This window comes from Oppia nitens, unplaced genomic scaffold (assembly GCF_028296485.1).
Source record: "Oppia nitens isolate AA-2021 unplaced genomic scaffold, nextdenovo-longstitch-racon4-pilon3 scaffold25_pilon_pilon_pilon, whole genome shotgun sequence".
NCBI classification, from domain to species: domain Eukaryota; kingdom Metazoa; phylum Arthropoda; class Arachnida; order Sarcoptiformes; family Oppiidae; genus Oppia; species Oppia nitens.
In genome coordinates, this window is record NW_026533205.1 from 1,081,800 (window position 1) to 1,103,007 (window position 21,208).

Here is a 21,208-nt window from a genome sequence, read left to right on the forward strand (position 1 = left end):
TCTATGAAATGCAAAAAGCAGTGATACTTCAGAGTTGTAGAACAGTCAGAAAAGTACTAGACTTGAGTTGAGTCTAACCAGTCGTGTCTCTGCCACCAAAAGTGGCCGACACAACTGTGATCACACCGGAACAACCGTGATATACAAAAATAATAATAATAATAATAATAATAATAATAATAATAATAATAATAATAATAATAATAATAATAATAATAATAATAATAATAATAATATTAATATTAATAATAATAAAAATAATAATAATAATATTAATAATAATATTAATAATAATATTAATAATAATAATAATAAAGGAGGCACAGTGGTGTAGTGGTTAGTGTGTAGGGCTATGTAGTGTAATGGAGAGTAAGATCTATAGTTCGAGCCCCGATGTGGTAAAGCAATTTTTCTGAAAAAAAAATTGTTTTAACTGTGCTTCCCGTCCCTGCCCAACCAACGCTGTTTAGGACGGCCAACTTAAGTAGTATGGGGAAAGCGGGGTGCTAAGTGAGGACGAGTTTCTGCCCGACCCGGGTATCGGTACTTCGGTATCGGTGCCCACCTGGGGGTACCCGCAAGGTGCTCCCACCCGGGGGTGCCTGTAAAAAGGTGCCCCCACCCCGAAGGGACGTCCGCAAGGATGTCCCTTCACCCTTCGAGTAGTTACTCGTCCTCACACGCAATGGCCACTTTTGTTTCAAAAAATAAAAAAAAAAAAAAAATCCTATTTCAACAAACACATGTTAGTGGTGAGAAATGGGTGGCAATAGACACATGTTAGTGTTGAGCTTTCTCTAGGGACCGGGACCCCGTAAAAAGGCCACAAAATATATAAATATGATTACACGTAGTCGTAGGAATAACGGGGGGTGTTCGGGAGGTACCCTCTCAAATAAATCCCGCGTTCAGCAGGTAGGCATTGACTGCAGTTCGTTAAGTATGCATCATATCCCACGCAGTGATGTGCTATGCGGGCAAAGCTGTGATGTAATGCGACCGCAGACTAGTCAACAAAATCAGACTAACCTCCAAAATGTTTCAGTTCAAGCTGGTTCTCAGCAACAACTGACCAATTTGGTTGACAAATCGCAAAAGCGCATGAGATGGACACATGAGATGAATACCTTGATAATGCGCGAATACTACAGATCAACTCGACTCGAAACAAATATGACTGATTACAGAAACCAAATATACTTAGCATTCAAACAAAAATATCCAGAACTAAATGTAACGGAACAAAGAATTGCAGACCAACGGCGATTCTTAGCAAAGAATAATAAAATATCTCCGATTGAATTACAAGAAATCAAACAACAAGTGGCACATGAACTATCATTAAATGAAACAACTGAATTAAATACCACAGTAGAAGTAGTGCCAGAAATAGAAGAGACACCTACAACAACAGATAACATAAACAATAAAAATGATGAAATAAACAGAATAACAGCAGAAAATGAACTAAAAACATCTTTAGAACAATATAAAGACTTTGAAATAGAATTCAGACCTAAATTACCAAAAATAAGAAGTGGCATTAAAACAAGATCTACTATAATAACGATAAATGATATACTTAAAGATTACATCGAAGAAAATATGTCGTTGAGCGCAATTAATACAATAACGTATTGTGCAGCAGTAGCAGTATCGAGACTCTTAGGCTACAAAATAGAACACATGTATACAACAAAACCAAATCAAGAAAATGTAATACCTAAATGGCAAAAGCGAATAGAGACACGGATAGAAGGGAAAAGAAAAATAATTGGAAGAATAACGCAAGTGTTAAATGGAAACAAATCAAAAAGACTTAACCAATCATTAAAAGATATATACCGATCATTACAGACAAAACCTGGAAAACCTGAATTTGAATCCATAATCCGAAATTACAACGACACATTAAAACAAACAGTTCAAGCACTATCACAAAGAATTAGAAGATATAAAATACAAAGCGAAAGACGAAAACAAAATACAATGTACTATAATAACGAAAAAATGTTCTATAGAAATCAAAATAAAATAAATTCAAGCAATAATAACAATACACCACAAATAGATGAAATAGAAAACTACTGGAAAGAAATCTGGAGTAACCCAAAGGAATATAAAGAATCTAATTGGATAAATGATATTGAAGATGAAAATAAAGAAATACCACAAATGACTTCAGTAAATATAATTAAAGATGACTTAACCGAAGCCCTCAAGAAATCCCACAATTGGAAAAGCCCAGGACAAGACAAAATACAAAACTTCTGGTATAAACACTTTACAACAGTTCATCAACCAATGGCAATAGCAATGAATAAAATAATACAAACAGGACAAACCGATGACTTCCTCACTTCCGGAATAACATATCTACTCCCAAAAACAGAAAATACATCAGATCCCAGCAAATATAGACCCATCACTTGCCTAACAACAATGTATAAAATCCTAACATCCATAATATCAACAAAAATATATAATCATTTAAGTAACAACAACATAATAGCTGAAGAACAAAAAGGCTGTATAAAACACTCGATGGGCTGCAAAGAGCAATTAACAATAGACAATATCATAACAATAAGAGCTCGTCAAAAACATAGAAATCTTGAAATGGCATACATAGACTATAAGAAAGCATTCGATTCAGTCCCTCATAAATGGTTATTAAGAGTGTTAAAACTATATAAAATTGACAACACACTGATAAACACATTAGAAAATATGATGAAAAAATGGAATACTAAATTGTGTGTCAATACAAATAATGGAACAAAAATAAGTACAGAAATCAAAATAAATAGAGGAATATTTCAAGGAGATTCACTCAGTCCTCTGTGGTTCTGCTTAGCCATAAACCCACTGTCATCACTACTTAAAAAGCTAAAAGGCGTAAATCTAAAATCAAGTGATACAAAATATAATCTAACACATCTACTATATATGGACGACTTAAAACTATACGCCGAAAAAGAATCTGATTTAAATGCAATGCTAAAAACAACAGAAACTTTCTCCAATGATATAAATATGGAATTCGGATTAGATAAATGTGCTATAATGAAACTGAAAAGAGGAGTCTATTCTGAAAGAAATCAATACGAAACTGAAAACGGATATATAAAGGCACTAGAAAATGGAGATATATATAAGTACTTAGGAATTAAGCAAATGCATAAATCTAAAATGACAGAAGTTAAAGAAGAAATAAAGAAAACATTAAATCAAAGAATAATAAAAATACTAAAATCTCAACTAAACTCAAACAACAAATTCAAAGCCATAAACACTTGGGCTATACCTGTACTGACATACTCGTTCGGAATAATAAAATGGAGTAAAACAGAACTTGAGACCATTGAAAGACATATAAGGCGACAACTTACAATGTTTGGACTACACCACCCTAGAAGTTCTGTAGCACGACTGTGTGTTAGTAGAAAGCATGGGGGTAGAGGGTTACTAAACATTGTAAGCCTTGAGGCCAAACAGCGAGAACTGTTGAGAAAATACCATCAACAAAAATGCTATGTCTCAGAGCTCCACAAAATAACATCAACACTCGATTACAACTACACACCTCTAAACCTCAGCAATATTGAACATCAAATAGATATACAAAATGAAAAAGAGAGGATTAACACATGGGCCTCAAAAGAACTCCACGGAAGATACCGGGCAGAACTCAACCAAACACACGTAGACGAAGAAATGTCTACAAAATGGCTGAAGTACGCCGGTCTTCACGGAGAGACAGAGGGGTTCATGATGGCAATACAAGATCGAGTGGTTCCGACCCGTAACCATCAGAAATATATCCAAAAGCTAAACATACCAACAGACAAGTGCAGGATGTGTCATATGGAGTCCGAAACAATAGAACATATACTAAATGGGTGTAAAGTACTCACAAATACCGAGTACCTAAGCCGTCACAATCAAGTAGCCAAGATCATACATCAGGAACTGGCAATAAGATTCGGACTAATCAAAGACCCATTACCATACTATAGATACGAGCCACAAAGTGTAATGGAAAACAACAGCGCCAAGCTCTACTGGGATAAAGAAATAAGAACTGATAAGACTGTGGCCCACAACCGCCCAGATATAGTCCTAGTAGACAAACATCAAGATAAGGCGTATATAATAGACATAGCGGTCCCACTAACACATAAATTACAGGACACGCATAGTGAGAAACGTCGGAAATATACAGACTTGGCCTATGAGATCAATAAGATGTGGCGCATTAAGAAAGTTGAAATAATACCTATAATACTGTCATCAATGGCCGTAATACCGAAAAATCTGGCCCTAAGTTTGGAATCACTGGAAATCAGAAAAACTAAGATCTATGAAATGCAAAAAGCAGTGATACTTCAGAGTTGTAGAACAGTCAGAAAAGTACTAGATTTGAGTTGAGTCTAACCAGTCGTGTCTCTGCCACCAAAAGTGGCCGACACAACTGTGATCACACCGGAACAACCGTGATATACAAAGATAATAATAATAATAATAATAATAATTACTTTATTAATAATGTATCGTATATTCTCTTTAAATATATTTTAAATATTAAATTTTAAACAGAAAAATAATTTTTAAAAAAATATATATTTAATAATAGTTATAATTATAGAATTATTGAATAAAAAATAATTTTAAAATATTTACTTACTATTGAATTATTAAATATATTTTTTATTATTTTAGTTATTTGTCTAAAAAAAAATTTAATTAACATAAACATGACTAGTAAAATTTAAATAATGTATTGTATTTAATATTTAAACAAAAATATTCAATCAATAGTTTATAGTGTTATAAAATATTTTTATATATAAAATAAAAATATTAATAAATTAAATAACTATTATATTAATTAATTGATTAATATTAAATAAAATATCGAAATTAGTAATAAGTATAATATTTTTAACTATAAACTAAATTACTTTATTTACATAACATATTTTATATTAAAAAATAATGTTTTTTTTTTAAAAAAATAAGCTATTTATATATTGATAATAATTAAAATAACAAATAGTAAGCATTATTATTATTATTATTAAAATAAATATTTAACAAATTAAAAAATATATATAATATTATTTATTGGATTAAATTAAAAGTAATTTAAATTATTTGAATATTAAATTATTAATTATACTGTAATAATATAAAGTAAAATATTAGTCTATATTAAAAACAATTATAGTATTAATAATAGTATAAAATTAATTTTAAAAAATTATATAACACCGGCATCTTTAGCCAGTGAGTAGAAAATGGTTGTCCTGTTGTCAAGCAGTTTGTCGGGTGAGTCAAACTCGGCTACCCGTCCGTCGCTTAGGACTAACACCCGATCGTAATCAAGGATTGTATTGATTCGGTGGGCAATCGTTAGGACAGTACACGACTTAAATGATTGTCTAATTGTTTGCTGAATAAGTGCATCGGTTTCCACATCGACGGCAGCCGTGGCCTCATCGAGGATAAGGATAGACGTGTGTCTGAGTAGAGCCCGAGCCAGACATACAAGTTGTCGCTGACCGACACTCATGTTATCACCCGATTCGGTCACCGGATGGTCGAGACCGGCATCAGTCGACAGTACAAACTCTTTGAGATGCGACTGATCTAACACTGACCAGAGTTCGTCGTCGGTAAACTTGTCGAACGGATCCAAATTTGAGCGAATAGTTCCCGAAAACAGTACCGGTTCTTGTGGTATAATAGTCAACCGCGACCTCAGCTCGTGTAGACCTAATTGACTGATATCTATACCGTCGATAACTATACGACCCATTGCTGGCTCAATGAGTCGAAACAATGCTAGTGTTAGCGATGACTTTCCCGCACCGGTTCGGCCAACAATACCTATCTATTAATATATAGATGTATATAGTAGTCATTGAATTATCATTGGATACTAAATTGTCTTATCATTTGCTTACCATTTCTCCAGATTTGATATCAACGTCGATACCTTTGATCACTAAATCCAAACCCTGTCGATATCTGGTACCATATCCTTCAAACCTGACTGATCCTATCTGTGGCCAGTTATCCGGCAATTTTCTATCAGTAGTCGATTGCCAAACAGTTTCCGTTTTCAAACTACAATATTCGTCGATCCGTTCAAACGATACCAGATATCCCTGGGTTTGTGCAAATGAATCGATAAAATACTCTAAAATACCGGTCAGAGTAATAGCATTTGCGAGCGACAGTCCAATGTCCGAACCGGTTAGACTATCTCTACCAATGACACCAAACAGTGCAGCAAACAGTACAAGCAAATTGCTTAGGACTTGTAGTCTAATCAATAGCCAACTGTTGGCCACAATATACGGATAGAGACACTTAGTATTGTTGTCTATCCTATTGTCCGATTCCCGTATAAACCTATCCATACAATCATAGGCCCTAATACTGGACACACCGTTCAATGTTTCGCCTAAATGTGAATATATTGGCGATCGGCTTATGGACTCTAAACTATAATAGATATATAAATATTAATACAATTGATATATTTATTTTTTAATATTTGCAAGTTTTGTAGATTATTATTAGTATTATTATTAGTATTATTATTAGTATTATTATTAGTATTATTATTAGTATTATTATTTAAGTATTGATATTATTAATCATTAATAAATATAGTATTAAATATATATTTATATATATATATATATATATATATATATATATATATATATATTGATATATTATAGAAATACCGTTTCAATTGACATAATCCATTAATATAGATATACTGTATTTTAACAAAAAAAAATTAATAATAATTAATTTAAATTATCAAAACAATTGTAAACATTTTTGTTTGTTTTTTCTCTGAATGTATAAATACCTGTAGAAAATAGTATATAATTACTGACACTATAAATGGTATCAAAAACATTGGTGTCATTATTGAAATCGACACAACAATACCAATGAGTTGTAGGAAATAGTCTAATGATTGACTAAAACAAAAAATTAAAAAAAAAATTTAGAAATAAATATAAGTTGACATTATATATATATATATATATAACAATATATATATTATATTACAAAATATAATAATTGATTTAATTGTATTAATGTATATACATAAAGTATTATTATTTAAAAAATTAAAAAAAATTTTTAAACAACTTATACATATAAACTACAAACTAATCATTTATATATTAAATACTTTATTTATATGATATATAGTGTATACATATATATATATATATATATATATATATATATATATATATATAACAATATATATATTATATTGCAAAATATAATAATTAGTTTAATTGTATTAATATATATATATACATAAAAAAAAGTATTATTATTTAAAAAATTAAAAAAATATTTAAACAACTTATACATATAAACTACAAACTAATCATTTATTAATATGTATTAAATACTTTATATATATATGATATATATTACAGTATATAACTCCCCATACCCTTAACCAGCCCACCCCTTCCCAACCGGTGGGGGGAGTGGGGAAGGGTTAAGATTGCACTACCCTACCTCTCCCTTCCCCTCCTAATATATATATATATATAATATTTATTTTTAATTGAATTACCTGAACATAACTGGCAAATGTATATCAATCAGATACATATCCTTATTGAAACGATTCAATAGACGGCCCAATGGTGTCGTATCGAAAAACTCCATGGGCGCGTGCATAACACGTGCCAACAGTTGCCTATGCAATCGTTTGGACGTACGTATAATACTCACTGCGTACAAGTATCGGTAGGCTGTACGCATTAGAAATTGACCCAGTATCATTGAGGCAAATATTAACATATAGTATAATGAGCCTGGTGATTTATTAGTATTATTATTATTATTAGTAGTAGTAGTAGTAGTAGTAGTAATGTTTTTCGACCAGTAGGCCAGCCAAAAGTTTAGGCCATAGTTGACAGCCGTGTTCAATGTGAGCACCGGTAGGCAAATAGTCAAAAACATTATGTTTATGGATCGGATATATTTGATAAATAGCTATATATATATATATATATATTTATTTGAAATTAAATATAAAAAAATTAGAAATTAGTCCAAATAGTTTAGATAAAAATTAATTAATTAACATTAATTATATATTTAAAAATAATTTTTAAATTTTATAATAACACTATACATGGATTTATTTAATATATATATATACTGTATATATATAAATAGTTATATAAAAATATATATAAGTTTGTAATAAAATATTATTTAAAAAAAAACTATTAAAATATATAATAATATAATAATTTTTAATATATATATTTTTAATTATTAATAAACAGTACCTTCATATCTATGTGTCCACTTTGAGCACTTTCCTTATCAATTAATTGACCATGATCATTATTATTATTATCATTATTATTATTATTATTATCATCAATTAAATTATCATTTTTTATATTGCTTATATTGTTGTTGTCATTAAAAGTTTTATTATTAATTTTATTATCACTAATATTATCACTAATATTATCACTAATATTATCACTAATATTATCACTAATATTATCACTAATATTATCACTAATATTATCACTAATATTATCACTAATATTATTATTACTAACTTTATTAGTATTATTATTATTATTATTCAAAACTGTTGGTGACTTCAAACTACTACTACTACCACTACTATTAATGTTTAGTTTATTTACATTATTATTATCATTACTTAAGCGATCACTAAAATATTGTTTAATCAATTGCTGAAAATAATTACTTTCAAGTAATAGCTGTCCATAAGTACCGGTCGATACTATTTTACCCGCTTTCAGGACAATTATTAGATCGCAATCGGCTAACATAAACAATTGATTTGTGACCAACAATCGGGTTTTTGAACCCAAACAACCCGTTTTTGAGTCCAAAACTTTAGTCATCAAATGTTTGCCCACATGACTGTCCACTAAAAAAATTATTTAAAATTATTATAAAACTAATATACTGTATATATATAACTAAAATACCGGCAGAAAGTGGATCGTCGAGTAGGTATAGATCGGCACCGGAATAGACGGCTCGACCTAAACTGACTCTTTGTTTTTGACCGCCGCTCAGATTCAAGCCTTTCTCACCGATTTCTGTCTGGTCTCCGCCGGCCAGTTGTCTTAGATCTGGTCTAAGACTACAGCTATCTATAACCCGGTGATACAGTTCCTCATCGAACGGCTTTCCAAACATAATATTCTGTTTGATGGTTGCATTCTGTATCCATGCCTGTTGTGGAACGTATGCCATATTAACACCCGGCCTAACATTGACTGTCCCCTCAATTAGTTCCATATCGCCGATAATAGCCGACAGCAATGAACTCTTACCGGAGCCGACATCGCCAACTATGGCCACAAACATACCCTCACGGATATGCAAATCAATTTGATTTAATGTATAGTCTTTTATAACATCATCGTCACCAATGGGTTCACCGTTAGGTTTGTCCCACGAAAGTGTTGCCCCATTTATATCAATCATATTATTATTATTATTATTATTATTATTATTATTATTATTATTATTATTATTATTATTATTATTATTATTATTATTATTCCTATCAGTGTTCACATAGTTGTTATGTTCATCCAAATTGAGAAAATCATTAAAACGATTGAACGATACGTAAATCTGATATAAAATAATAAATATTTATATTTAATTAATTATTTAATTTTTTTTTAATTATCATTAATTTAATAGTAGTAGTAGTAGTAGTAGTAGTAGTAGTAGTAGTAGTAGTAGTAGTAGTAGTAGTAGTAGTAATAGTAGTAGTAGTAGTAGTAGTAGTAGTAGTAGTAGTAGTAGTAGTAGTAGTAATAGTAGTAGTAGTAGTAGTAGTAGTAGTAATAGTAGTAGTAGTAATAGTTAAGATATATATACAGTATATGTTTGTTTGGTTATACATACTATACCGACAGTATTATAAACATAGCCTAACTTCGATAGGATTTCCTTAAACACTGACATCAATGATATGGAAAAAAATATCTTTTCAGCCGTTAATTGTTCAGCAAATTTCAGTCCCAAATACAGACTGAATATAACTAAATGACATATCAATGGACACATGTATGACATAACAAATATTATTGAAAATATATGATACAATTGTCTGGCTTTTAGTAACTCCTGATCACGTATTTTGGATATTGTTGTCATAAATGGTAGTTCCCAGGCGTATAACTATAGTATGAATAATAATAATAATTAATTAATTAACTATTAATTAACTAAATTAATAATAATAAGAATAATAATAATAATATAAAATAATAATAATAATAATATAAAATAATAATAATAATATAAAATAATAATAATAATAATATAAAATAATAATAATAATATAAAATAATAATAATAATATAAAATAATAATAATAATATAAAATAATAATAATAATATAAAATAATAATAATAATATAAAATAATAATAATAATATAAAATAATAATAATAATATAAAATAATAATAATAATATAAAATAATAATAATAATATAAAATAATAATAATAATATAAAATAATAATAATAATATAAAATAATAATAATAATATAAAATAATAATAATAATATAAAATAATAATAATAATATAAAATAATAATAATAATAATAATATAAAATAATAATATAAAATAATAATAATAATATAAAATAATAATAATAATAATAATAATAATATAAAATAATAATAATAATATATAATAATATAAAATAATAATACTTTAATTATTTTAATGCCATTAAATATTTCGTTAGTAATATTCAGTCTATTGTCGGCATATATAAGCTCTTGGCTATCGATTTTGACACCGATTTTCATAACATAGTATTGTACCGAAAATATGACAACCACTACGGCTAAGCCTGCAAATGATGTATAGTTAAACTCCATATACAATAGACCAGTCATTAGTATCAAATGTAACGGTATTACCACTATGTATGCCAACCATTGAAAGTAATCTTTTATTTAAAATAATTTATTTTAAAAAATTAAAAGAAATATTATATAACTTATTATAGGATTATAGGATTAGTTAATATACTAATAAACCATTAACTCGTTGACAGTCGACAGCCATTAGGTTAGTTATGTCGCCATAACTGGTCAGACGTTTGGCACCGTTACTCAACACCAGTGACTTGCGATAGACGGCCGACATTACCGATGATGTGATTTTTATTGCTATTTAATTATTTAAATAATTAAAAAAAATATTTCAATTAAATACTGGTATATAATTATTACAAATAATTAACTAATAATAATAATAATAATATTAAATATTTTTTTCTAAAAACCTAGACATTTGATTGCTTGTATATAATAGGCATTCAATAGACCGGATACGGTATTCATGAGCACCAGTAGTCCAGTATAGACATAACCGTGCCATTTATATTGATCATTGTCTACATAAGCAATGAATAATCTTTTTAAAAATGAAAATAATTATTCAATAAAAAAAAATTTAAAAAATAATAATAATAATTAATAATAATATATTTCAATTCAACATACATGAAAATTTACAACTAATATATTATAATTAATATCATAATAATAATTATTAATTAATATCATAATAATAATTATTAATTAATATCATAATAATAATTATTAATTAATATCATAATAATAATTATTAATTAATATCATAATAATAATTATTAATTAATATCATAATAATAATTATTAATTAATATCATAATAATAATAATAAAAATAGTTAATTAAAAAATTATTAAATACATACTTAACAACTAATGGTTGACACAATTTTAGGCCCAACGATAAAAATAATACTATCGATAGTTGTAAAAATTTTAGTCCAAATTTATTTATAATTAGTACAAATAAATTAAAATTTTTGTTATTTTCTAATTGTTTATTAGCATTGGTATCCATGAATTCACTGGTAGTTAGTTTGTTATTGAGATTTAGTTTATTATTAAATTGAAATACACTCTGAAAGTTATATAAAGTACTGAACCCCCCAGTGCTGGGCAGTGGCCAGAGATCCTTGAAATCGATTGTCTTTTTCCAGTTACCGACAAACAAACTGGTCATCCAGTGATAGGTTAGTTTCGATGTGAACGATGCCCTCTCTATGGGACATATCTGGATGTCTGGACTATCATTGATAATGTTTTTTTTATCATTTGTATTGTGATTATTATTATTGACTATTGGCTTGTAATCAGCAAATTGACAATAGACTAGCAGTAGACAAGTTAGGCCATAGTTCAGGCAAAACAATATAAATTCATAGTTGTATAGCATATGCCTATTGATAGTATAGGTGGCCACAGAAAAACTACCGAAAATAGTGTCCAACAATAGGTATAAACAAATCAGTCCACTAGTGATAATACCGTACAAACGTTGAATGTTAAACACTAGACATAGTAGTAATCTGGCCATAGTTTGTATGCCTAACCCAAGTATGTATGCAGTACTGGGACTATCGTTCCACTGATATTTACGGCATAAACTTAACGCCAGTTCCGCTATTAGTATACCAGTGCTCAACAAACATACCAATAATCGGCTGGTGTTGTAATAATTCCATTGAATAGTAGTTTTATTATTATTATTATTATTATTGTCATAACATTTCCATATTAGGTTCGGTATGTATAACAACAAGAATATACAGGGAATCCATACAAACCATGTGTTTAGCATACATGAGCTCAGTTGCGGTGATATTGTATACCATGATAATACTGGTTCCTAATATAGTTTATATTATTATATCAGTATATCTATTGTAAAACTATTTAAATACTAAGTTTAATATATAGTTTAGTACAGTACTTGTATATTAGAAAAATTACAGTAAATATATAATGAAAATAATAATAATAATAATTAATTTCTAATTTTTCTTATTTATATATTATTATTTAACATAATAATATTTCATAAACAATTTATGTTATTTTGAATTTTAACATTAAAAAAATAATTATATCTATATATATATATATATATATACTGTATATTTTGATTTTTATTAAAAGTTTTTTTAAGTACAATATTTTTTTATTTTTTTTAAAATATTTATGGCAACAAATAAATTTATTATAATATCATCAAATAATGTATAAAAAAATATTAAATATAGCATCTAGCTAATTATGATAAGTATATCTATTATTTATTTATTTATTAACTATATTTTTTTATTAAATTAAATAATTAGGTCAATTCAATTCTAGACTATTATATATACAAATAATTTTTTTTTGTTTATTTTAATAATCAATCTATTATTAAATATTAAATTAAAACTAACAAAAAATAATTTAATTAATTGTTTTTTTTAAAAAATAATAATTGTTATAAATAAACTAATAATTGTATTTATAGTACAGTATAATTCTTTATTATTCAATATTTTTTTTAAAAAATCAATAATAGTTTAGCTTAAATTAAATATATTTACCCATAGTTTATCATTGCATATATGTTGAAACATTTATTTTTTTTTTAAATAAATTGTATTATAATAATAATAATTACTTAAATTAATTAAAACACAAACGTAACAAGACAATTTAATTATAATTAATATTATTATAAAAAACTTATAATTATAAACAATTTATAATTATAAATATAATTTACTGAATATTTTCATTTGAACACATTTTTTGTTGTTGTTAAATATTTTTTTTATTTATTTAATTAAATATGAGATATATATATATATATATATATTGTTAGATTATTATTATACTATCTTAATAATATTATTAATAATAATAATAGTTATTATCACCAATTAATAAAGGGTTATCAATATATATATAAACTATTTAAGCTTAGTTTAGCTAAAATTATCAATTAATATAATTTATATTTATTATCAATTAAGTAAAATACAAATATTGTATTTTATTGATTAATATAATTATTAAAATACATAATATTTTTTAATTGACATTTTATCATTTAAAAAAACAGATTACAATATTATTATTATATTAGTATTTTTGTTTATAAATATATATATAGTTTTTATATAGTATTTATATATATATATATATATATATTAATATATTGTATTTATAGTAAATATTGTTAATATCTCTAAAATATACTAGTTTATTTAAATTGTAATTTTTTTGTTATTGTTATTTTATATTAACAAAAATTTTATAAAACTATTTATAAACTGATATTGTTATTGCATTATAATTTGAAATTGAATTGAAAATAATATAAAAAATTTAAAATAGTAAAATATTTATTTTATTTTTATTTTTTAATTACTGTAATAATAAAATTATTTCTATAACTAATAAAAACTTTGTCAACTATTTTGATCTATTTATTAATAAATAAATTTATAGAAAAATTTAATAGTATTTAATATAATTAAATGAAAAAAATTGTCTATTATTTTATTTAGTCAAATTAAATTACTGATAATACAAAATATGTTAATCAATATGTAAATAAATTTTTTATATATGTTACAAATTCAAAATTATTTTGAATTTTTTAAAAATTATTAATTATAATAAATTAATTATTTAAGAAATTTTTTTTGTATAAAATATAATAATAAGTGCTTTAACACTATAAAAATAAATTATATATAAGTTTTAAATAAAAATCTATTTACTAAATATAGTTTATTAAACAATTGTTTTTATTAGAAATTGTTTTTTATATAAATCATATTAAATCTGTATTAATTAAAGTTAATTCAATTATTTATTTATTAGTTTTTTTTATAAATAATTTCATTTCAAATTCAACCGGTAAAAATTATGTTTTTTTAATTAATAATAAAAATATTTATATATAAGAAAAATTATTATTAAATAGCAAAAAAAAATTGTTTTACTAATATATTATACAATAACACAATATAATACTATAAAACAATTGTTTTTATTGTATTTTTTTTATTATTTTAAATAAATCATTTTTTTCATAAATAAAGTTAATTCAATTAATTATTATTATTATTATTATTATATATACTATTTTTATTTGCTTTTCAAATTCACCCCAAAAAGGTTACAACATTTTTAATTAAAATCTTTATAATTAGTAATTAATTAAATAACAAATAAATTGCATATAAATAGCTTATAAATTGCTTATAAATAGCTTATAAATTGCTTATAAATTGCTTATAAATTGCTTATAAATTGCTTATAAATTGCTTATAAATTGCTATACAAATTGCTTATTCAAATTCACCCGAAAAAGTGACCACATTTTTCTCAGTTGAATACAATTTGATTTGATGTAACCTAACATTTGTTGGCAATCTATCGGAAACGGCTTTCCATATATAGATAACAATGTTTTCCAATGTTGACGTATGACTATCATCCCTAAAATAGCTGACATCTTCATCGATAAACTTATGATCAAACGGTTTCAATATAGTATCCGACATAATCTCTTTGAGTACATAGTTATTGCACAGAATACCCGTTACCGGATCGGCCGTTCCCTTAACAGTCAACTCTACCCGATAGTTGTGGCCGTGAATTGTATTACATTTGCCGAACGTTTCCCGATTTGTCTGGCCATCCAGTTGTCCGCTATTCAGACGATGAGCCGAATCAAACGTCTCGATACGTGTAAAGTATACCAACGGTTGTCTGGTTTTGTTGTTGTTATTGACCGACATTTTACTGTAAATTAAATTTATTTTTAAAAAATAATAATAATTAAAATTATAAGTTAGAAAAAATATAATAAATTATATATAAAAAATATGAAAAATTATAAATTAAAATAAATATGAAAATTATAAATAAAAAAATATGATAAATTATAAATAAAAAAAAATATTATAAATTATAAATTAAAAAATATTATAAATTATAAATAATAAAAATATTAAAATAAATTATTTTAACTTTTTTCTTTGTTTTACACGTACCTAGTAACTTTTTTTTTGTTTCAAAAAAATATTTATATATAATGAAAATTTACTTAATATTTTATTGGTCATCAAATGCATTGAGCTATTTATATATATACAAAAATTTTTAAATTTTTTTTATCTTAAAAAAAATATTAACTAATACAACAACAACAAAAAAGTACATTAATATACTAAACTATTTAGAAAGTTTTAATGATAATGTTAAAAATAATAATAATAATATCTATAGATATATAATATTAATTAATATACTATTATTATATTAAAATCTATAACAAATTTTTTTCAATACAGTATATATTATTAACTAAACACTTGAAACACTTTTTCTTATAACACTTAAGATTATGATTACTATTGACTATTGATATCGTTATATACTGTATATAACTATACAAAGTTAGGGTTCGATCAAAATTATTTTCCTAAATTTTATTAACCTAAAAATTTTTATGTTCCCTGTGTTCCCCTGGAAATTTCCAGGAAATCTATTTTCAATGTATTACTACATCTATTGAACTTTAAAAAAATAACATATTTTTAATATTTAAAGATTTTTTTGTTGTTGATAATAAATGTTATATTAAATTGTATACCAAAATGTGTTACAAAAATAGTATTACTAAAAAATTTATTGAATTCAAATTTATTTAGTTTTATTTTTATATATTAATAGATATTTTATACTATCAAAAAAATAGCTAAGTTTTTACTATAATTTATTGTAAAAAATATATATAAAATATATTTTCGTTTATTATTATTATTTTTTTGGTAAATTTTTTCACAGGGAATTTATTTTATTGGAGGGAATTTTCCTCCTTTTTTGAAAAAGTTACCCGAACTCTACATACAAATATACAGTACATAGAGTACATACTAGTGGTGTGAAAAAGTTGAGCACAAAAATCTCCTATTGTCCCGTCCTGTCCCGTCCCGTCCCGTCCCGTCCCGTCCCGTCCTGTCCCGTCCCGTCCTGCAACTATTAATACAGATTTAAAAAAAATATATATTTACAAAAAAAAATTGTTTTTTTTGTATTATTTATTATATATATATCGTATATATAAATATTTAGTTAGTTAGTTAAAAACATATTTTATTTGATGATAATAATAATAATAATAATAATAATAATAATAATAATAATAATAATAATAATAATAATAATAATAATAATAATAATAATAATAATAATAATAATAATAATAATAATAATAATAATAATAATAATAATAATAATAATAATAATAATAATAATAATAATAATAATAATAATAATAATAATAATAATAATATTTTAGTAAATAAAAAAATAATAATTTAACTAATTTTTTATTAATAAAAATTTAAATAGAATAAATTGAAAATAAAATAAAATAATTTATAACTTGGTCATTTATCAAATCAAACATATTGTAGACTCTCTCTCTCTCTCTCTTTCGGAAACATAGTCTATAAAACTACATATAATTTTTAAATCATTGATAGAAATTCATGTCTAGTTTTATGATTATCTCTGAACTGTCCAAACATACAACTGGTTATAGTTTTGCCATTGATTTTCTGTACCCCACGAGAGCTCATACACATGTGTCTGGAAATACCAATAAAAATCAATAATTTTATTCAAACTTATATATAATATGACACATACTTGGCCTCAACAACAACACCGACTCCTAAAGGACTGATAGCTTCAACCACTGCTTCGGCTATTTGTTTGGTCAGTCTTTCCTGAACTGTAAGACAAAAATCAATATATTTTATAAATTATTTTTAAATATAATTATTTTTATTTTTGTCTGTTTCATCCATACCTTGCAGTCTTCGGGCAAACATTTCCACAATTCGGGCCAATTTGCTGAGTCCCAGCACCTTATGGTCGGGCAGATAACCGATAGACACTTTGCCATAGATGGGCACCAAATGGTGTTCACAATAGGAAAACATTTCAATATCTTTGACGACAACCATCTCATCTGTGTCTTCAGCAAACACGGCATCATTCAAGACATCATTGATTTTCAATTGATATCCATTAGTGAAATACAACAGTGCTTTCGCTGCCCTCTCCGGTGTCTTCAATAGACCCTCTCTTTCCGTGTCTTCGCCAATGGTTTCCAACAGATCTCTATAAATACGAGTCAATCGTTTCAATTGTTTATCATTTTTATCGTCCAAACCATTGTTCGCACCGTTAGTTGTTTTTTGCGATACTATACTATTTATTATAGGATTTTTATTGATATCACTATCTATTTGTTTGACCACCGCTTCATTGATAATAATATTATTATTATTTTGATTTAATTTATTAAAATTTTTACTCATTTTTCTTGATGTTGTTGTTGTTATATTCATAAAACTTTTAATTTTAATTAATAACTAATAAATTTATTGATATATATATATATATATATACATATATAAAATTGTTGATTAACATATTAGCTTAGTAATAGTTTTATTTCCTTAATAAATAAATTAGAATATTAACATTTTTTTATAAAAAATAATAATAAAAAAATAATGATAAAAAAATAATGATAAAAAAATAATGATAAAAAAATAATAATAAAAAAATAATAAAAAAAATAATAAAAAAAATAATAAAAAAATGTGAATTAATTACTAGTAATTACTATAATTTATTTTAATTATATTCAATATTGTTTTAAGATAGTACTGTTAAGTTATATGAATGTATTTATTATTATTTATTAATATTTATTATATATATTCAATTAAAATAAAATAAAAACCAGTTGACAATGCTAGAAAGCATTTCCATAAAATAACATTTTTCTGAAAATAAATAGATAATGATACAATTAGTTTAGTTTCCTATATAGATATAGCGTATAAATGATAAACTTTGAAACTATAAAAATTTCAATTATGATCAGAATATACATAATAATAATTGTAAACTTAAAAAATTGTTTATATTTATATATTTTTTTGAAAAAAATTAAACATAATCAGGTCAATTAATTGATACACAAATTATGTTGCTAAAATAAAATAAAAATTTTCTATATTTTTAATCATGTATTCGTATGTATTCAGACACAGACACAGACACAGACACAGACACAGACACAGACACAGACACAGACACAGACACAGACACAGACACAGACACAGACACAGACACAGACACAGACACAGACACAGACACAGACACAGACACAGACTAAAAAAAATATCTCTCTTGTGAAGTTTTTGTTGTTTTGTTTGAATATTAAAATATTCATTAATTTTAAATACAAACTAAAAACCTATTTTTTATATATATATTTATTATTTATTATAACGAATAATTTTTTTTCATTTGCAGATGACTTTTAATTATTCAATATGTATGCAATAAAATGATTTTGGAAAATATGAAAAATGGAAATTTTTTTTTTTTATTACTAATAATTATATTCCATAAATCAATATGTAATAAGGCTTTTAGCACACAAAAAAAAAATTTTGTATATAAGCCAGCCTTATAAAAACAGTTATATATAAAATTTTAACAATATTATTAACAATAATTTAATATTATATTTAATATATATATATATATATATATATTTTTTTTTGAAAGTAAGTATTAATATATATATTTTTTTTTAAACTAAAATATTATATATATATATATATATTAGAAAATAAATATATTAGTATTTTTTTTTGAACTATAATTATTAATTATTAAAATCCTAATAATATATAAATAATAATAATAATTATTATTATTATTATTATAAATAACTTTTATCTAACATTTTATTTTTGTTAGACAAGAATGACTGAATCAATGGACAGCAAACCGGTTGTATACCTGACCCGTATTGAGACGTTTGATTCGGCACACCGTCTGAATAGCGAACTACTCGATCAGCAAACAAATTGCCAGACATTCGGCAAATGTAATACAATTCACGGACACCACTATAGAGTAGAGTTGACTGTTAAGGGAACAGTAGATCCCATCACTGGTTTCCTAATGAATACCTATGATCTGAATCAAATAATGCAGGAAACTATACTAAAACCATTTGATCATAAGTTTATCGATAGAGATATCCCGTACTTTAAGGACAGTAATATATCGTCGACTGTCGAAAACATAGTGGTCTACATATGGAAAGCCGTTTCCCAGAGATTGCCTACAAATGTTTCGTTACATTCAATCAAATTGTATTCAACTGAGAAAAATGTTGTCACCTATTTCGGGTGAATTTGAATAAAAAAATAAATTACAAAATCATATTACTATTAACTTTTTTTTTATATATATTTATATAAAGTTTATTAATTATGTATAATTTTTATTTTAATAATTAATTTTTTTTTATAACTACTAATCAATAAATATATTTAATATTTTTTTTTGGTATATAACTATATATATATAAATGAGGTATATATATATATATGATATATACAGTATATATATATGATATATACAGTATATATATATATGATATATACAGTATATATATATATGATATATACAGTATATATATATGATATATACAGTATATATATATGATATATACAGTATATATATATGATATATACAGTATATATATATATGATATACACAGTATATATATATATATATGATATATACAGAATATACGGTATATGATATATACTATATATATATATATATATTTTCTAGTTTATTAGTGATAATTATTAAATAATAAATATTTTGATAATATATCTAAAAAATATTTTTGTTGTTGTTGTTTATATATATATATAAAAAATTCAATAAATACAGTAATATATATATATATATATAGTCCACTGTTGTCAAACATTAGGTGGTCTAAATATGGGAAAGCCGTTTCCCTAGAGATTGTCTACAAATGTTGTGTCATTACAACATTAAAATCAAATTGTATTGAACTGAGAAAAATTTTAATTAAAAAAAAACTAAAGCTAAATAACATTACTATTAATTATAATAATTTTTATTATAATTAATAGTAATGTTATTTTTTAAAAAAAAATTGAAATAATATAACTTTTGTTTATTATATAATATATTTTTTTAGCAATAATTTAATAAATAACAGATAAAAACTTCAATTTTATTATTGAATATATTATTCACAATAGATTTATTAATAATTTACTAATTAACATGTTTAAACACATTACTAGAAAATAATTATTAAGATAATAGAAAATATTTAGT

At 24.6% G+C, this 21,208-nt stretch overlaps 4 protein-coding genes across 4 annotated transcripts; 1 reads left to right on the forward strand and 3 right to left on the reverse strand.

Annotated features, from left to right (window-relative positions):
• Positions 1 to 5,263: 5,263 nt before the first annotated feature.
• On the reverse strand, positions 5,264 to 12,195 carry LOC128954145 (multidrug resistance-associated protein 1-like). The gene is made up of 13 exons (XM_054299713.1): positions 12,140 to 12,195; positions 11,378 to 11,508; positions 11,130 to 11,261; positions 10,797 to 11,038; positions 9,984 to 10,254; positions 9,042 to 9,467; positions 8,730 to 8,980; positions 8,375 to 8,387; positions 7,628 to 7,871; positions 6,893 to 7,007; positions 6,762 to 6,796; positions 5,970 to 6,513; positions 5,264 to 5,896 (listed from the first exon to the last, which is right to left on the reverse strand). The coding sequence occupies exons 1-13, from the start codon at positions 12,193 to 12,195 to the stop codon at positions 5,264 to 5,266; spliced, it is 3,093 nt and encodes a 1,030-aa protein (XP_054155688.1).
• Positions 12,196 to 15,285: 3,090 nt separating this feature from the next.
• LOC128954146 (6-pyruvoyl tetrahydrobiopterin synthase-like) lies at positions 15,286 to 16,074 on the reverse strand. Its single transcript, XM_054299714.1, has 3 exons — positions 16,047 to 16,074; positions 15,994 to 16,000; positions 15,286 to 15,709 (listed from the first exon to the last, which is right to left on the reverse strand). The coding sequence occupies exons 1-3, from the start codon at positions 16,072 to 16,074 to the stop codon at positions 15,286 to 15,288; spliced, it is 459 nt and encodes a 152-aa protein (XP_054155689.1).
• Positions 16,075 to 17,475: 1,401 nt separating this feature from the next.
• LOC128954147 (GTP cyclohydrolase 1-like) lies at positions 17,476 to 18,333 on the reverse strand. Its single transcript, XM_054299715.1, has 4 exons — positions 18,330 to 18,333; positions 17,820 to 18,275; positions 17,657 to 17,741; positions 17,476 to 17,596 (listed from the first exon to the last, which is right to left on the reverse strand). The coding sequence occupies exons 1-4, from the start codon at positions 18,331 to 18,333 to the stop codon at positions 17,476 to 17,478; spliced, it is 666 nt and encodes a 221-aa protein (XP_054155690.1).
• A 1,480-nt stretch (positions 18,334 to 19,813) lies between these two features.
• Positions 19,814 to 20,236, forward strand: LOC128954149 (6-pyruvoyl tetrahydrobiopterin synthase-like). The gene has a single exon (XM_054299716.1). It carries the CDS (start codon positions 19,814 to 19,816, stop codon positions 20,234 to 20,236), a length of 423 nt encoding a protein of 140 aa, XP_054155691.1.
• Positions 20,237 to 21,208: the final 972 nt, after the last annotated feature.